Source organism: Benincasa hispida, chromosome 2, assembly GCF_009727055.1.
Source record: "Benincasa hispida cultivar B227 chromosome 2, ASM972705v1, whole genome shotgun sequence".
Classification (NCBI taxonomy): Eukaryota; Viridiplantae; Streptophyta; class Magnoliopsida; order Cucurbitales; family Cucurbitaceae; genus Benincasa; species Benincasa hispida.
This window is the reverse complement of record NC_052350.1, coordinates 30,079,766-30,096,456: the sequence shown is the minus strand read 5'-3', so window position 1 is coordinate 30,096,456 and position 16,691 is coordinate 30,079,766. Positions and strand designations below refer to the sequence as shown.

General features: G+C 33.0%; 1 protein-coding gene across 1 annotated transcript; it reads left to right on the top strand.

Moving 5' to 3' along the window:
• Positions 1–8,764: 8,764 nt before the first annotated feature.
• Positions 8,765–13,754, top strand: LOC120071321 (ankyrin repeat domain-containing protein 13B-like). Its single transcript, XM_039023524.1, has 4 exons — positions 8,765–9,150; positions 9,465–11,310; positions 12,243–12,599; positions 13,586–13,754. Exons 2-4 carry the CDS (start codon positions 9,715–9,717, stop codon positions 13,640–13,642), a joined length of 2,010 nt encoding a protein of 669 aa, XP_038879452.1. The 5' UTR covers positions 8,765–9,150; positions 9,465–9,714; the 3' UTR covers positions 13,643–13,754.
• The last annotated feature ends 2,937 nt before the right edge of the window (positions 13,755–16,691 follow it).

The following is a 16,691-nucleotide window of genomic DNA, read 5'->3' as shown; positions in this document are numbered from 1 at the left end:
ACTTGGTACAGTGTGTTGTTATCGACTTGTCAACTAAATTCGAATTCGACCGTCATCAGCTTTCTGTCCCATCGTGATTTATTAAGTTTTCACCTCGATGCATCGTCTCTATGTGGCCACCTTCTTGAGCAGATCTTCGCAAACGCATATGATCGCATAGCCTTGCGGTCGCAATCTCTTAATGCGCTCGGACACTGAATTCCTTGGATCGCAATTCTGTCTTGCGCCAACGCATTTTCCTGCACAAAATACGTAAATTAGCTGCTCTAATGCGATGGATGTATGCAATCACAATGTTCTCAACTTAATGCTTTTGGACACGATTTTACATATTTTTACCGTCGCAATCCTATATTATTTTATATCTTTGCATTGTAATAACGTGCATTTTTTGCCCGTTATCAATAGGTTAGGTGCTCCTTCACTAGATTGAGACATTCTCAACCAAACAATACACCAGCATAACTCTTATTCCTATAACGTTTAGTTACCATTTTTTGGTCAAAACACCATTAACAACTTTAATGTGTTTTTATAAGTCTAACCCCCCATTTTGAATTTTGCAGTTTTGCCCCAAAAAGTGTCGTCATAGGGTAGGTCAAGTATTGGAAAAAACTACAATCATATCCCTTTCAGGAGTTAACTAGGATACTGATTCATGCTAATACCATCCTTAGGGGTACGCTTCCAAGGTGCCTCGAGGCCAAGCATGAATCTCACATTGTCAACCAATGATGGAAATGGTAGAACATGTTGACACATGTCCTCTCCCACTTACTATATTACTTTCTATAATCCTTGATATTGATCCATGCAAAGGCCAAACATGAGTTTCACGCTATGAATCTTTCTGGAGAACATAGGAGAGACGACATATCATATACATCTATTCTCCCACTAAGTATTCTGAAATAGGGGTTTCATTACTTAGACAAACTTAGGCTAAATCATTTATCTAAGTTTAAATTTTGTTTGCCTAAACATAACTCTTATGTTTGGATAGTTGACATAATGTGAAATATCCAAGTCCATTAAATTTTTTAATAAACTAATCACATTATGTTCTAATAAAAGTTTGACTAATTCAATTCCCATCAGTTCCCAAGTAGGCTGTTCCGTTATTATCAACTTAAAAAAATAGACCCTTCCTTAGACAAAGTTTCCTTATAGGCAACCTTTTATTATTTAAATCTTCTAATTTACCTATTTTAAACTATTTAAAACTAAATTAAAAGATCTATTTTAATCATTAGATATGCAATTTATTTTATTCTAATCTCATTAGAATTCTAATAAAAGATATATCAAAATTTAAACTATTTAAGATTGAAGCAATTTTATCTTTATCAAGTAATAACCTAATCTCATTAGGGAAGCATGCGGTCGTCCTAATCTCATTAGAAAAATATAAAGATAAATTTAAATCAATTTTATCTTTAACTAAGCAAGATCCTAATCCTATTAGGGAAGCATGTAATATTTTCTCATCTCATTAGAAAATTATAAGATTATTTAAAATTTTGAACTATTTAAAATCAAACTAAAATTATCTTTATCTATGCATGCAATCTTAGATAATTCTTCATTTAATTATCTAATATAACAATTATATTTTAATTAAAAAGGAATCGCTACAACAATTTAAATATAACACTTATATTTAAAATTAAAGAGAATCTCTACTTGCATAAAATTAGGAATTATCCTAACAATTTAAACATAACATTTATATTTAAATAAAAGAGAATCTCTACATGCATTTAATTAGGAATTATCCTAACGATTAAATATAACATTTATATTTAAATAAAAGAAAATCTCTACCACATGCATCTCATTAAGAATTATCCTAATAATTTAAATATAACACTTATATTTAAGATATAATATATGATATGTTTAACCTATGATGAGATTTAATCTAAATAGCATACTTTATGCAACAAAAAAAAATTAAATCTATCACACCCCGCCCCCAGACCACCTTCTCAACCTGGGAGAGGGATGCGACTGCAGCAGTTATCAACCCTTGAGCTGACACTTACTGCCTAATGATTCTTGCGGAATAACTCTGATACCATATTATAACTCATACACAGGGAATGATTAAGTCAAGGAGATAAACTATAACGGATTAAGTAGGCCCATCTTTCATTACGACAGTGATATAACGTTTATACAACTTAAGGACTTAACAACAAAGTTTACAACGACAACCGTAAACACCCTCCAAAAGTGTAATTGGGGCACGTGGCAGACCTTGACCTTAGCAGCACTCTGGAACTCCTCATCTTCCGCTACCTGGGGGGGATTAAGAAAACATTTTGAAGAGTGTGAGTTACTAAGCCCAGTGAGTGGTTCTTTTTAAGATGAAAATCATTTTGAAAATCATCATTTTGGGAAACCAATCACATGCCAACACTCGCATTATAACTCATGCACAGTCAAAGATATAATCATGCAACCAGTAATCTTTATCCCAAAAGCTACACGTAACATGCATATCATATCATCAATCAATACAATCTTCTATGGAAACCTTCCTATGACCCCAATTCCCCCCAATGTGTACATCGACCATTTTAATCCCGCTAGTCATGCTTAGGTGCTTGAGCATATTTCCCGTTGGTCGTCACCGACTATTATTTCCCGCCGAACGAAGCCGACCAATTTTCACGCCAAGCACCTTTTGTTAAGCATGCTAACCACATCCCGGGCATAATTGCAGTTTCCATAGTCACACACAAACAATATCATGGCAATCATTCTATCACCAAAAGCATGTATTTTGTATCTACAGATGCATATATTCCAATATCAGAGTATAAAGCTAAATGAATACTCACAATATGCATTTACTATCAAGGCAACTTAACACTCACGATATATCGAACCTACAACGCTATAACACTTACACTATGTGTTAATTATCAAAGCTATAACACTCACAATATATGTTAACTATCAAAACTATAACACTCACAACATATGTTAACTATCAAAACTATAACACTCACAATATATGTTAACTATCAAAACTATAACACTCACCTTAATTGCTTAGGAGCCTTTCTAATAGTTCCCTTTTCTACCTCGGGCTCCCTTTTTGCCCCTAGAATCCAAATCCAAATTACAGCTTAGATTACTCATAGTTCTAAACCTTATTTTAAGATACTTCCTTCTAAAAAACTATTCTAAAATGTCTCAAGAATCTTACCATAAAATCTTAGCTCATAACTCTTCATGGTTTAGCCGGAATCATCCAAATATCAAGACTGGCCCAGCTTATCTGATAGCTTGACCCCTCTGTATTTTCCTTATTCTCCAGCCAAATTCCTTAGAGCTTCTCCGGTAGCCTCACCATAAAAACTAGACTCTCTTATCTCTCAGATGGCTTTGGAATTACATCAAACGCTCAAGTAGATTGGGAGATCTCCTCGTCTCAAGTTGATACGTTCTCCTCCACCCTCACTGTCCAATGCACTCTATTCTCCCCATCTTTTTACGAATTTTATGATTTGTGATTTGAAAATGAAATCCCAACGGCTCTATCTATAGGCGTCCAAACCTCCTATGGTGTTGACACCACCTACTTGGTTGCATGGCCAAATGTTTAATCTTCCCTTTATCAACGTAAGCTGACTTCACCTTGGTTCAATGTATTCTTCCCAAAAGCATCCAACACAATTTCTTAGGGTTTAAGAATTCCTTTTAATCGGACACCTCAATTTTAATTGACGTTTGCCCTTATGTCTTCAAGCTTTGTTTGTATTCAATTTAGGATTTTCAATGCATAATCTATAAGATTGTGGCCAAATTCAATACATAAATGCCCGGCTGTTCGAAGCACAGGCGGTTTCCTTCGATCGCGTGGGCGTGACGTTCGAATGAGGTGTTCAGGCTGCTCTCGCTCTCTTCAACTTTCTCGCTCAAACTCTCGCTTTTTCCACTCTCGCTAAGGATCTCGCTTTCTCCAGCCTTTTCGCTCATTGAGCTCTCGGTAGTGTCGCTCTCTCCATGTTTCTCACTAAGGATCTCGCTCTCTCCAGCCTTCTCACTAGCTTGGATCTCGACCGTGTCGCTCTCTCCANCAGCCTTCTCACTAGCTTGGATCTCGACCGTGTCGCTCTCTCCAGGTTTCTCACTAAGGATCTCGCTCTCTCCAACCTCGCCAGCATCACTCTTTCCAATCTCGCCAGTGTCGCTCTCTTCTTCTTTCTCTCTACCCTTTCTCTCCAACTTCGCTCTCTCCCAGTCTCTCGCTCAGTCAATCTCGCTCTCTCCCATTCTCTCGCTCAAATCAATCTCGCTACCTCCACTCTCGCTGCCTCCGCTCTCGCTCTCTCCCATTTCTTCTCCCATTTTCTCTCCAATCTCGCTCTCTCCATTGTCTCTCCAATCTCGTTAGCCACTATGAATATGGTTTATCTCCGTGCAACTTCCACACGAATTTTCCTAAATAATTTTCTATATTTTCCTCAGTTCTTCAATCCTTTCTTCACTATTCAAGATTTAAGTCTTTAAGGTTTTCTCTTCTTTTTATCCTTTTAGGGTCCTCTCTACTCGTATTCCAGGATCAAATATGGTTATCATAACTATAATACCTAATCATTATAGTTTACATTCACTTTTACTAATTGTTGATCCACAGAAGGTGACAATTATTACATTTATTATGACAATTATGAAATTATTAGATTATTTACATAACATAGGATTTAACTTCCTCCTAATTAACCCCTTAATCACTTACTTAAGTAGGAAAATGGAGATTCAGTTTTCACAAAACTATACCTCTCATGCATAATTTAATTAAATTAAATAGCAAAGTTGACCGGCTTTTGGTTGTGAGGATTCATCAGAGCGCCTGTTGTTCTTCAGATTTCCATCTAGAGCATCATGGCACTCTAGGGCGGCGACACATCGTTTTTCTTTCTTCTCGCCTTGGATACTTTGAAGCGTCGTGGCACCATTCGCAGAACAGCACCAATTTGATATCTAATTTTTAATTCCGCCTACGTTTTTTCAGGTGCTCTTCACAACAACTCTTTGCCATGAACCACACAGACTTACATAATCGATTTACAACAAAAAGGCTACCCAAAAGCGTTGGGTTTTACATTCATTTCATCAATAGAACTGTAAATCTAAATGTTGAAAGTCTAAACAGCCAACCTGCAAAGCATAATTAAACCATATGCATCTCATGTATTTATTTTAGTAGCAACCCATCATTCTTGATTTTTAATTTGAATCAAGAATCAAAGATAAATTGAATCCAACAGAAGTTGATTTCTTAAACGAAATAAAAATACAAAAAATCAAGAAAAGTTTAAGCAATATACCTTTGTCGATCCACAAAAACTGGTCGTCTTCTTCTTGAAATTCTTCTAATTCTACGTGATTTTTCTTGTTATGACTCTGACAAGAATCTGGCTAATGGAAACCGCTTCTTGAAAGAATAGATGGAATAGAGAAGAAGAATTTTGCTTAGAACTTTTCTAAAAAAATTGGGAGAATTTCTAAAGAGAGAGTTTAAATGTAATCATAGAGATTATTCTTGTAAGGAGTGTAGAGTGTAGAGTGTAGAGAGTGCAGAGTGTGTTCTAAGAGGGATCCAAGGGCCCTATTTATAGAACTCTGTAGGTTACTCCTAATCTTATTGGGATAACCCTTCTACAAGATTTTAAATTAAATATTTAATAATATCCAATATTAATAAATATCTACCCAAAGAATATCTTATATTAAATGGTTTATCATATTTAAGAATCTTTAATTTGAATCTCATCCAAATTAAATAATTAATTATTTCAATCCAATTCGAATTAATTAATTTAATTCTTCCTCCAATCATTTAATTCAAATCTTATTTAAATTAAATAACTTAGTTATATGGATCTCATCCAAATAATTAATAATTTGAATCATATTAAAATAAATCAATTTCCGCATTATCTATTCAATTTCAATCTTATTCAAATTAAATAATTTATGTGTTTATATGGATCTCATCCAAATAAATTTAATTACTTGAATCATATTCAAATAAATTATAAAGTTATAATTTGAATCTCATTCAATTAAACTTTATAATAAATTCATGTAATTAATTGTATCTAATGCAATTAATATTTTCCCTCATCAAATTTGAACATTTCAAATTTTCTTTCAATATATTTGATCCTGGTTGGTCGTGGTGAGCTAACAAGGGACCTAATGGACCTACAAACTATTATAGACTTATAGTTGAACTTTTATGCACGGTAGACAAGTTATGTCCATGGATAATATAAGTAAATCGATCATTCACGAGTTGTTCATAATTACAGTTGGGTTAAATGTTTATTTTATCCCTATAATTACCTATTTTTCTTAAGTATCAGTAATTCCTCTAATGAACAATTTGTTTATGATGCAACTATAAACTAAGTCTCTCTCGGGCCAGTGAGAGGATGGGGTCACTTGTTCAAGACTAGGAATGAACTACTCATCTACTTACCCTATGCGGGAAGGAGTAAATTCCATCATGTGAAGTTATGTTCCCATATCCCCATTTAGTCAAGCCCCTAAAATGGTAAGCTTGTTGAGTCGACAACTTAGGCTATTCTGACCCATACAAATCAAATGACTGACCTCACAGACAAGAGTTCATAAATCACTCAGGATTAAGATCAGGTCACACATGATCATGCTATGAAATATTAATCTCATCAATTAATGGATTTACAAAGAGAGATTAAATATTTTGCGGTCCGGTCTTATACAAACTCTTTGTATAGGATACCTCACTCACATGTCTCCGCATAAACGGTTTGGATCGAATCATTTGTAACTATTATAAAGTGGGTGGTATCTATAATGCTACCAAAGGCACTCAACCTTATCCATATACTATAGACCTTTAGGTTATTTATATGGTCTACCCATATGTCAGCTACATACATGTTCAAGATTTCATGTAATAACCTTGGATTTTTTCAGTTAATGAAATTTATTATTGCGTAATTAATGATTAAATTAATCAATTAATAAATTAGAGGTTTTAAGGCACAAATCCCAACATAAACTCCTTTGGTTCTTCCTTTATTTTGATTTTTGGACTTCATCATGGCACATGAGTGGCTAAAGTAAGTGTTTCTAGCTTAGAGTTAGGTTGAAATTCATTTGACTTGGTTGTGAAGGCTTGAATTTAATGTTAGGGATATTTAATATAATCCATTTACCATATTGCATGACTAATTATTCAAGAATCACATGGTTAGTAATTTGAGACATTTCCCAGTTGCTAATGACCTTGACTAGATTACCTAGGCTTAATGCGGTGTTTTAATTAATTAGGCCTCTAATGGAACCGGTTAATTAGGCATCTAGACTAATTAAAAAAATTTAATAGTTAAGTAGGGCATTGGTTCTGATCTTTAGTCTAGCCAACGAGCCAAGAGTAAAAGTAAGCATGCAATAATCTTTAGAATTTCAATGAACAACCAATCAAATGAATGAATGTCGAATTCCTTAAGCTAGGTTTTAAATCAAATTGAGACTGACTTTTAAATTCAATTGCAAAAAAAAAAAAAAAAAAAAAAACTCACAACCTCGCCCTTACCCCCTTTGTCGCCATTACCTCTCAAATTCATAAACTGGTTAATTCATCTCAAAATTTCATGTGGAGACGGCTCAGTCTTATCACTTATGTTGTAGTATAGGTAGTAAAGGTTGGAGTTTATAAAATATTATTTGATTTGTTAGGGGTTTGCTTGCGATGACAAATTCTTCGACGATCACATTGCAAGTGCTTTAATAATTGTTAAATTTGCTCATCCAAAGTTATTTTTTATTAAATTGATCAAATAATAGTAATATGAAAGAAAAGGTGTTATGTGAATATATTTTCAAAATTTATAAAGAAAATGTTACACACTTAAAAAAAAGCTCAACAATAAACTAAAAGCATGCCTATTTTAATTGGACATTAGTAACTATGAAGATTAAAATGGAACGGAGTCCAAAATAAATAGATCAAAATGTGGTACATTTAATGATGATGATGATAACCGTTTTGAATAATTTAATGTCTACTTGTCAAAGCTTGTCTTAAACATGATTTGAAATCATGCTCCAATTTAAAGAAATATAGATGTCACAATTTTATAGAAATGTCGATAAAAATATTGACTAAATATTAATATTGATGAAAATTTCTAGAAAAATTATTAAAATAAAAAATATTTGAATTAATAAATAAATAATTTGTGCTTTTTAAACAAGTTAAATGATTATTATTTATATTATATTCATAATATTGACATTTTATTATTTTTTGTATAAATTTTTTAGGATAAAATGGACATATCGATTCACCCTTTATGTCGATATTAATTCATGGAAACATGAAATATTAATAAAATCGTCGAGACGTCGACGAAAATTTAATACCATGCTCAAGACGATATCATTTATATAATTTTTCAAAAACAAAATAAATATAAAGATGAAAATGGTTTTTTTTTAAGTCCAAGAAGATATTTTAAAATTTAAGAGATTAAAATAAAATAAAATTTAAAATTTAAGAGGTTATTAAAATAAAATAATTTTAAAAATCGAAGAGGGTCAAAATATACATTTTCAAAGATTTGAGACTGAAATGGAAAAAAAAAAAAAAAAAAAAAAAAAAAAAAAAAAGTTGAAAGTTGAAAGTTGGAGGATAAAAAATTAAATCTAAATCAAATCTAAATTTATTTATAATTGAGAGAAAAAGATAATAAAAAATAATAAAAATGAAAGGAAGAGGCAAAGACATGAGTCCGGCCACCGCTAATTGGACCTAAGAATCGGTGGAAGTAAACTCGCTTCCGATGAATATGATGAGCGAATTCAAAGAAATATGATCAACAATCACACAAACAACAACAACACCAACTCTCTCATTTCTCATAAACCTCTTCTCTTCTCTTAATCCCAATTCCCAAACCTCACCCACTTTCCCTCTTCACATGATTCGTCTTTTCTCTTGTTAATGGCGTCACGATCCTTGCTCTTTGTTTGACGCCATCGCCCTAAAACCAACACATTCTTTCTCGTTTTTTCAAGTCTTGGAACCCCCAAGACTTGAAACAATCCGCCAATTCGACTCCTCTTAGGTGTTTCCAGGTACTAAAATTTCTTTCTTGTTTGTTGGGTGCTTCAATTTTTATTTTTAATTTTCTTTTTTGGGGGTGGATTGATTTTTCTCTAGGGATACGTTTGGCTGAGGGGAAACTGGATTCTGGGTCTCTCTTAGTTGCCCTTTTGATTCTGTTGAAGGTGTGGGAAAATGGGCCGAATTTTGTTTTGGTTGAAATTGACCTTATTTTCTTGTTTATAGAGGACTTCATTGTGTCGAAATTTGGCAATGGGGGTTTTGGGGTGGAAACAATGTCTTTGAATTTTGGCAAACATTCAATCATTGTTGTTGTTCCTTACAGATTTTACTTGACTGCCTTCACCATGTGGTAATGGAGCTTCACAACAGGAATAGGATGATTAAGTTTATATGCACTTCAAAATTTGAGCTTTTAGAATTGTGGAGATTCAAGTTGTCTTGGACGAATTTGGAAGAATGCCTATGAATGTCTTCCCCTGTGAATTAAATAGGAATATGGATAGATGAAAAAGTCATACTTGAAAGACTTTTAGCAATAAAATAGATAGTAACCTTGAGAAATAAGGAAACACATGGAGGAATTTTCTAAATATGCTCATAGTCCTGCCCATTTAGCAGTTGCACGTCGAGACTATGTTGCTCTTAGATTCATTATCTCCACGCTACCACAATTAGCCAAGGCAGGTGAGGTCAACACTGAAACGGAATCGATTGCAGCAGAGCTAGAAGCTGATGCTGTGTCTGCTGTTATTGATCGACGTGATGTCCCAGGACGTGAGACACCTCTCCACCTTGCAGTACGGCTTTGCGACCCGATTTCTGCAGAGATTTTGATGGCCGCTGGAGCAGATTGGAGCCTTCAGAATGAATATGGTTGGAGTGCTCTTCAGGAGGCAGTTTGCAATAGAGAGGATTCAATAGCTATGATTATTGCACGATACTATCAGCCCCTGGCTTGGGCAAAATGGTGCCGTAGGCTTCCTCGCATTGTTGCCTCAGCAGGCCGCATACGTGATTTTTATATGGAAATGACATTTCATTTTGAGAGCTCTGTAATTCCATTTATTGGGCGAATAGCTCCATCCGATACGTACCGTATTTGGAAGCGTGGTTCCAATCTTCGGGCAGATATGACCCTTGCTGGTTTTGATGGTTTTCGAATACAACGTTCTGACCAGACATTTCTCTTTCTTGGAGAAGGCTACTCATTAGATGATAAAGTTATTACTTTGCCACCTGGTTCTTTGATTATTCTTACCCACAAAGAGAAGGAAATTACAAATGCTCTGGAAGGAGCTGGTGCACAACCAACTGATGCTGAAGTTGCTCACGAAGTGGATTTAATGTCAAGGACAAATATGTATAGACCAGGCATCGATGTAACTCAGGCTGAGTTGCTTCCTCATTTAAATTGGCGACGTCAAGAAAGGACTGAGGTGGTTGGAAATTGGAAAGCAAAAATATATGACATGCTTCATGTAATTGTGAGTGTGAAATCAAGGCGGGTTCCTGGTGCTATGACTGATGAAGAGCTATTTGCTGCAGATGATGAAGATAGATTAGCCCGTGTTGGTGAGCATGATGAATATGATGATGTATTAACAGGTGAGGAGAGAAAGCAGTTGGATTCAGCACTTCGTATGGGAAGCTCAGATACCCATCTTGAGTATGAGGAACAAGGGGTAACTGATCGTCAGGAAAATGGATCAATAGGTTCCTGTGACAGTTTTGAGTCCAATGGTATTGTTAAGGAAAAGAAGAGTTGGTTTGGTTGGAACAAGAAAAGTGCAAGGAGTAATAGTGATGAGCCAGATGATTCAAAGGTCTTGAAGAAATTCTCAAAGTCGGCCCCAGAAGGTAGCAATCATAAAGTAGTCGAGCCTCCAATTTCTTCTGATTTTTCTTTTGAAGATACAGGCGATAATACCAAGAAGGGAAAAGATAAGAGTAGTAAGAAAAAGAAGAAGAAAGGAGCCACTACTGAATCTAAAAATGAGAGTGAGTACAAAAAGAGTTTAAGACCCGTCTTGTGGTTGACACAAGATTTCCCTTTAAAAACTGATGAGCTTCTGCCTTTGCTTGACATCCTTGCTAACAAGGTAAAGGCTATCAGGAGATTAAGGGAACTTCTAACTACCAAGTTGCCTCCTGGCACATTTCCTGTGAAGGTAATCCTATAAACTAGGCACTTATCTGATTTGCCCCATGCTAAATTGTTCTTATGCTTTTCTTTGTTTGAGTTAACTCTGAGATTGGTGGCATTTATTTCTCTCTTCTTTAATGATGTCACGGCGGCTAATTTTCATATCCTGTTCAATTGGAGTGGTTATTATTGAGTGTTTTTGCTTTTGCCTTTCCTTTTTTTCCTTTTTCTAATATAAATATAAACTTCTTGCCGTTGCTTCCTTTTTGTTTCATTGTTTCATTTTCAGTGAAATTGTTTCTTTAGTAAAAGAAATAAAATTTTAAATTTTAAAAAGAAGTAAAAAAAAAAAAAAAAAAAACACTGAAAATCATTTTGATTTATTCATCTTCTCTCTCTCTGTGTCTGTCTGTCTGTCTGTCTGTCTGTGGAGGGGGTCAAAAAGAGAGGTCTTAATCTTAGGGGGATTACAATTGCTTCACAGAGAAGTATGTCTTCATTGGATTGAAAACTTGTACTCGTCAGAAGAGGTGGTGTTTTGAAAGAATTCAAAGTGGATGTTTTTATGGAAAAAATAAATAAAGCACGGTTCATCTTTCTGTTATTGGCTTTGCATCACACTGTGTGCAATCTTAAATTTATGTCTGCCTATTTGTTGGATAGAAATATTAGAATTTTCTGAGGAACAGTATGAGATTCTAAGATGTTTTGTTTAGAACCTAATTCTTATTGTTGGTCAAAAATGTAAATTATTTGAACTTGATAGACTTTTAGCACTTGTGATTTCACTAGCAAAGAAGAGGGATAAAGAGGGACACAGAAGTCTGATAACTTGATTTGGAAGTGTGTTGGAAATTGAGGATTACATACACAAATTAGATGGTCTAGAATTGATGTCTATTTACTTGATCAATCCAATGCATATGATAATAAAATGACAATTATTTTTGCATACAGGTTGCCATCCCTATCGTCCCAACAATTAGGGTGCTCGTTACTTTCACAAAGTTTGAAGAGCTTCAGCCAGTGGAAGAATTTGCAACTCCTCCTTCCAGTCCAGATCATTTCCAGGATGCTAAAGTTAAGGATTCAGAAGGATCTTCTTCTTCATGGATTCCATGGATGAGAGGAAGTCGTGGTGGGCAATTAAGTGATGGTGACAGTCACAAGGATGAAGTTGATCCGTTCCTCATACCCTCAGACTATATATGGGTCGATGCTAATGAGAAAAAACGGCGGATGAAGGCAAAGAAAGCCAAGAGTAAAAGGCATCGAAAACACGCAGCCGCCAAAGGTGGAAGTACGGCACCTCAGGTGAGTGTGGCTATGGAGGAATAATTAAATTACATTGCAGAATTCTGATTTGATCTTAAGCAATCTGAAGGCACAAATGCTGCTACATGCATCTGATCATATTATTTTTTTCCCCTTCAAGTCAATATGTAGTGTATGCTGAAAACTTGCAATGTATTACCAATTTTTCTTGATTAAGAGTGTTGCCCGCATTTCTTTGCCTTCCATCTCTTCTCTTTCTTTGATAAATGTGTATTCTTTGATGTTTACTCGAATAGGGTACCCTTCTTAAATTGAATACATTCTTCCCTGTAACATTTGATTTATAACTTTTGAAAACCATTGTTTTTTCTCTCGACCTTAATTGAACAGGATCTGTTTTATAGGTTGTACAACGGTGTCCTTGGGTTCTAAGGAAAACCATTGTTTTTTCCAATTAAATAAATTGACAGTTGAGCTTTTAGCTTGGTCCGTGTCAGTTTGGTTTCGAGGTAGGGTGAAAGTAACCCAAATCAAACTGCTTAAAGGTTTATTTACATAAGCTGGCATGTGGAATTCCATGCATCAGATTTCTTTTTGACTCAACTACTTGAGGAAGAAAATGTCTCAGCTCTTTTCTCTTGTCCCAATGTGAGACAATTGTTTGGTGGTAATCTTTTCAAAGGAATAGAAAGAAAGCTTTGAGTTAATGCCATAAAATTTTTGCTTGTAGAATATATGACTGGAAAGGAATATTGTTTTGAACAAGGAAATGAATTAGAGTTTTCTCTAAATGGGTGTCTTTGGACCAAGGATTTGGGGTTATTCTTCTTGTTCTTGCAACCAGATTTTTGGTAATGGGTTTTGTTGGAAGAGCAGTCTTTGCTTTGTTCTGTTCTGTTCTGTTAACTTTACAAATACTTAATGAATTGTGTAAGTTGAAAAATAGAAATACCTTTTCTTTGAGTTGTCTGAGATTTGTGGTGACATTGTAAGAGTTAATACTTTGTTTTCTATTTCTAACAAAGGTCCACTGGAGATTTGAACTCTACTGGGTTCGAGAAGGCCAAACGAGATTCGCCTAATGAAAATTTTATGTTTTTCTTCTTTTTTTTTTATCCTTCAATAATTGTGGGACGGAACTTCGTATCATTGACCTTTAGAATTGTAAAAGGTGTTTTAGCTACTAAGTTATGCTTAGATTGATTAACTTTATAATATGTGCACTTTGTCGATAGCTTTTTGATAGATTATAATATAGAAGAATGGTGTGAAAAATGTAACTTTCATCCTAAAGAAGTTAAGATAAGCACTTTAAAAGTCTCAATTAGTTGGATTAAATGATATTTAATAATTTAGAGGATGATTAATATTTTTCTTTCAATAAAAAATAAAGTGCATAGAGGGGTTTTAATAATGTTTTTTAATCTCTTACTGTTGCCACTTGTTAGGATAAACTTTCATGAGCAGGTTTGTTAGATGAGTGGTTAAAGATCAAGAAAAAGTATGCACATGGGGAATGGTAAATAGTAATTAATAAAATAGTCATCAAACAAATTTGTATATAAAAAAAAATCAGTTTTTTATCAAAAGTATTTAAATGAAACTGATTTTATGAAAACCATTTCTTTTCTAGTAAATGTGTTCGATCTTTAATTACAAACTTATAATGGAGTTATATAATTTGAAGATTTTAGTAAAATAATATTTTTCATCTCTGTGAACTATTAATCTTTTTTTAAATGGGGCGGGGAAAAAAGATGTTTAAAGGCCTGTTTGGGGACCTAATATCCTATGTGGGGTGATGATATAGCCCCTATATTACCATTTGGTCCTAACCCTTATTTAATAACTCTCTCAGTTTTTCCACCCCCACTTCCCATATCACCTCCTACTCTCCTACCTTCCACTTACGTTTTTATTTCTTTATTCTTTTCTTGAGTTTATTACATTATATTTTGGGTGTAATTTTTTTTTCACTATATCCATTTTATTAAGAAACTATGGTATTTCAATCTAGTTTCATGCACCCATTTTTTACCTTCAATTTACATACATCATTTTTTACTCCAGTGTCTTGTGATAGAGTATATTAATAATTTATTATCTATTTTTATTTGCTTAATGTCCATAAAAAAAAATCACAATAGCCCATTATAAAATCTCAATAGAAAATTCATCTGTGAATATATATACGAGAAAAGTCTCAACGAAATCCCTAAATCAAACAGAAACAAAACATTTCTTTTTTAAATGTCTCACTAAAATATTTAATTGATCACTCATAACCCTTTAGTTCTCGATAGTTTTTAAAAATTTATAAATACTACTTTCACTCATTTTTTTTATTTTTTATTTTTTATTTTTCTTATTTTTTAGACTCTTTTCCAAGTCATGATTGAAAATATCATTAAATTTCGTATTTTTAAATGTTGGTATTTTGTTAACTATTCATGGTTAATCTTAAATTTTGACTGATTTTTTTTTTAAATACTAAGAAAAAATTATTTAAAAGAATAATTGAATACAAAAAACTGAAATGATACAATAATTGAATTATAAGATTAAAAAAATAGTGTTCATACAGACAAATTATTTTATAGTACAAAAAACTAAACCAGATAACACTGACATATGAAGTACACTCAAACACAGGCATATAAACTCAGACAACACAACTCTATCTCCCAAATACAGATTTTAGAACTCTCCATAAATCAAAACTCCAAACATTCTATATCAACTCAACGTTGAAAATCACCCTTAAAAAGTAGTAGTTAGGCCATGAAGGACGGATGAAATGGAGTTTTATGTCATGATCCGCTGACGACAATTAAATAATTTAATGAAGAGAAAGAGAAACAAATAAGTAAAAGATAGTGGAAAAATATAATATCACATTTTCTTGATAGACTTCTTAATTGTAGATTAAAATTCTTTATTTTATGAATCATTTTTCTTTATTGTTTTTCTTTATAGGTAAAGTATGCTAACCTTTATTTTTCAAGTAATCATTACACTTAATTTCATATTCTCCTTCTTTTACCTGTAAAGAAATAATAATTTTTTTAAAATAAATTGTCACATGATAATTTTTTATTTCATAGATGTTTGGGCTATAAAAAAGCATTTAAGTATTTTTTTTTTTTTTCAATCAAATTTCACATTACGCAAATCTTCATTTCAACATGAAAGATAATGAAATATTTTTTAAACAATGTCAAAGGTTTAGAATGAACCTTTTTAACGACAAAGCAATGTTTGAAACTTGACCTAGAGACCTAGAGTTTACGAATATAATTGAAACTTGATACAGAAAGAGAGAGTGGCTCACTAATTTAATAAAATTCAGATTTTGCACAAAATACACAAAATAAAGTTGACTAGTGTGCGTTTTGTATGCATTGCTAGTTGTGTTGGTTAGAGTATCGATATAAATTGAATTTATTTTTATTCAATAATGTAATCTTTAGAGTTAATCAGTTATTTAATACAGTATCAGAATAGGAACTTTAAGAGGTCGTGTGTTCAATGATGTCATTAGTTTAAATTTTTGGGTAGATTAGTTATTTAATAGTGTGGTTATCTAAAATTTTCAAGATATTAAAAAAAAAACTAAAATATTATGGTCTCATTTGGTAACCATTTCGCTTTTCGTTTTTTGTTTTTAAAAATTAAGTCTATTTTTTTTTATTTTCTTACCATGGTTTGCAAGTTTCTTAAGGTAAAATAGTTGAATTCTTAGCCAAATTCTTAAAACAATAACAAGTTTTTAAAAACTACTTATTTTAGTTTTCAAAATTTGACTTGATTTTTAAAAATCTACGTAGAAAGTAGATAACAAAACAAGAAACCTAGAGGTAGAAAAGGTGTTCATAGGTTCAATTTTCAAAAACTAGAAACCAAAAGCTAAAATAATCACCAAACGAGACCTATAAGCATCATTCAATTTTGTGGTTCTAAAAATGTCAAATATGTCATTGACCTATTAAACACAAAAATAATTGTTCTAATGATTACTTATAAAGTTCAAGAACCTATTTGGTAAATAATAATAATAATAATAGTAATAATAAAAGTTTTGAAAATATTAAATGTTTTTTCAAGTTCAAAAGGATTAGTTAGACTTTAACT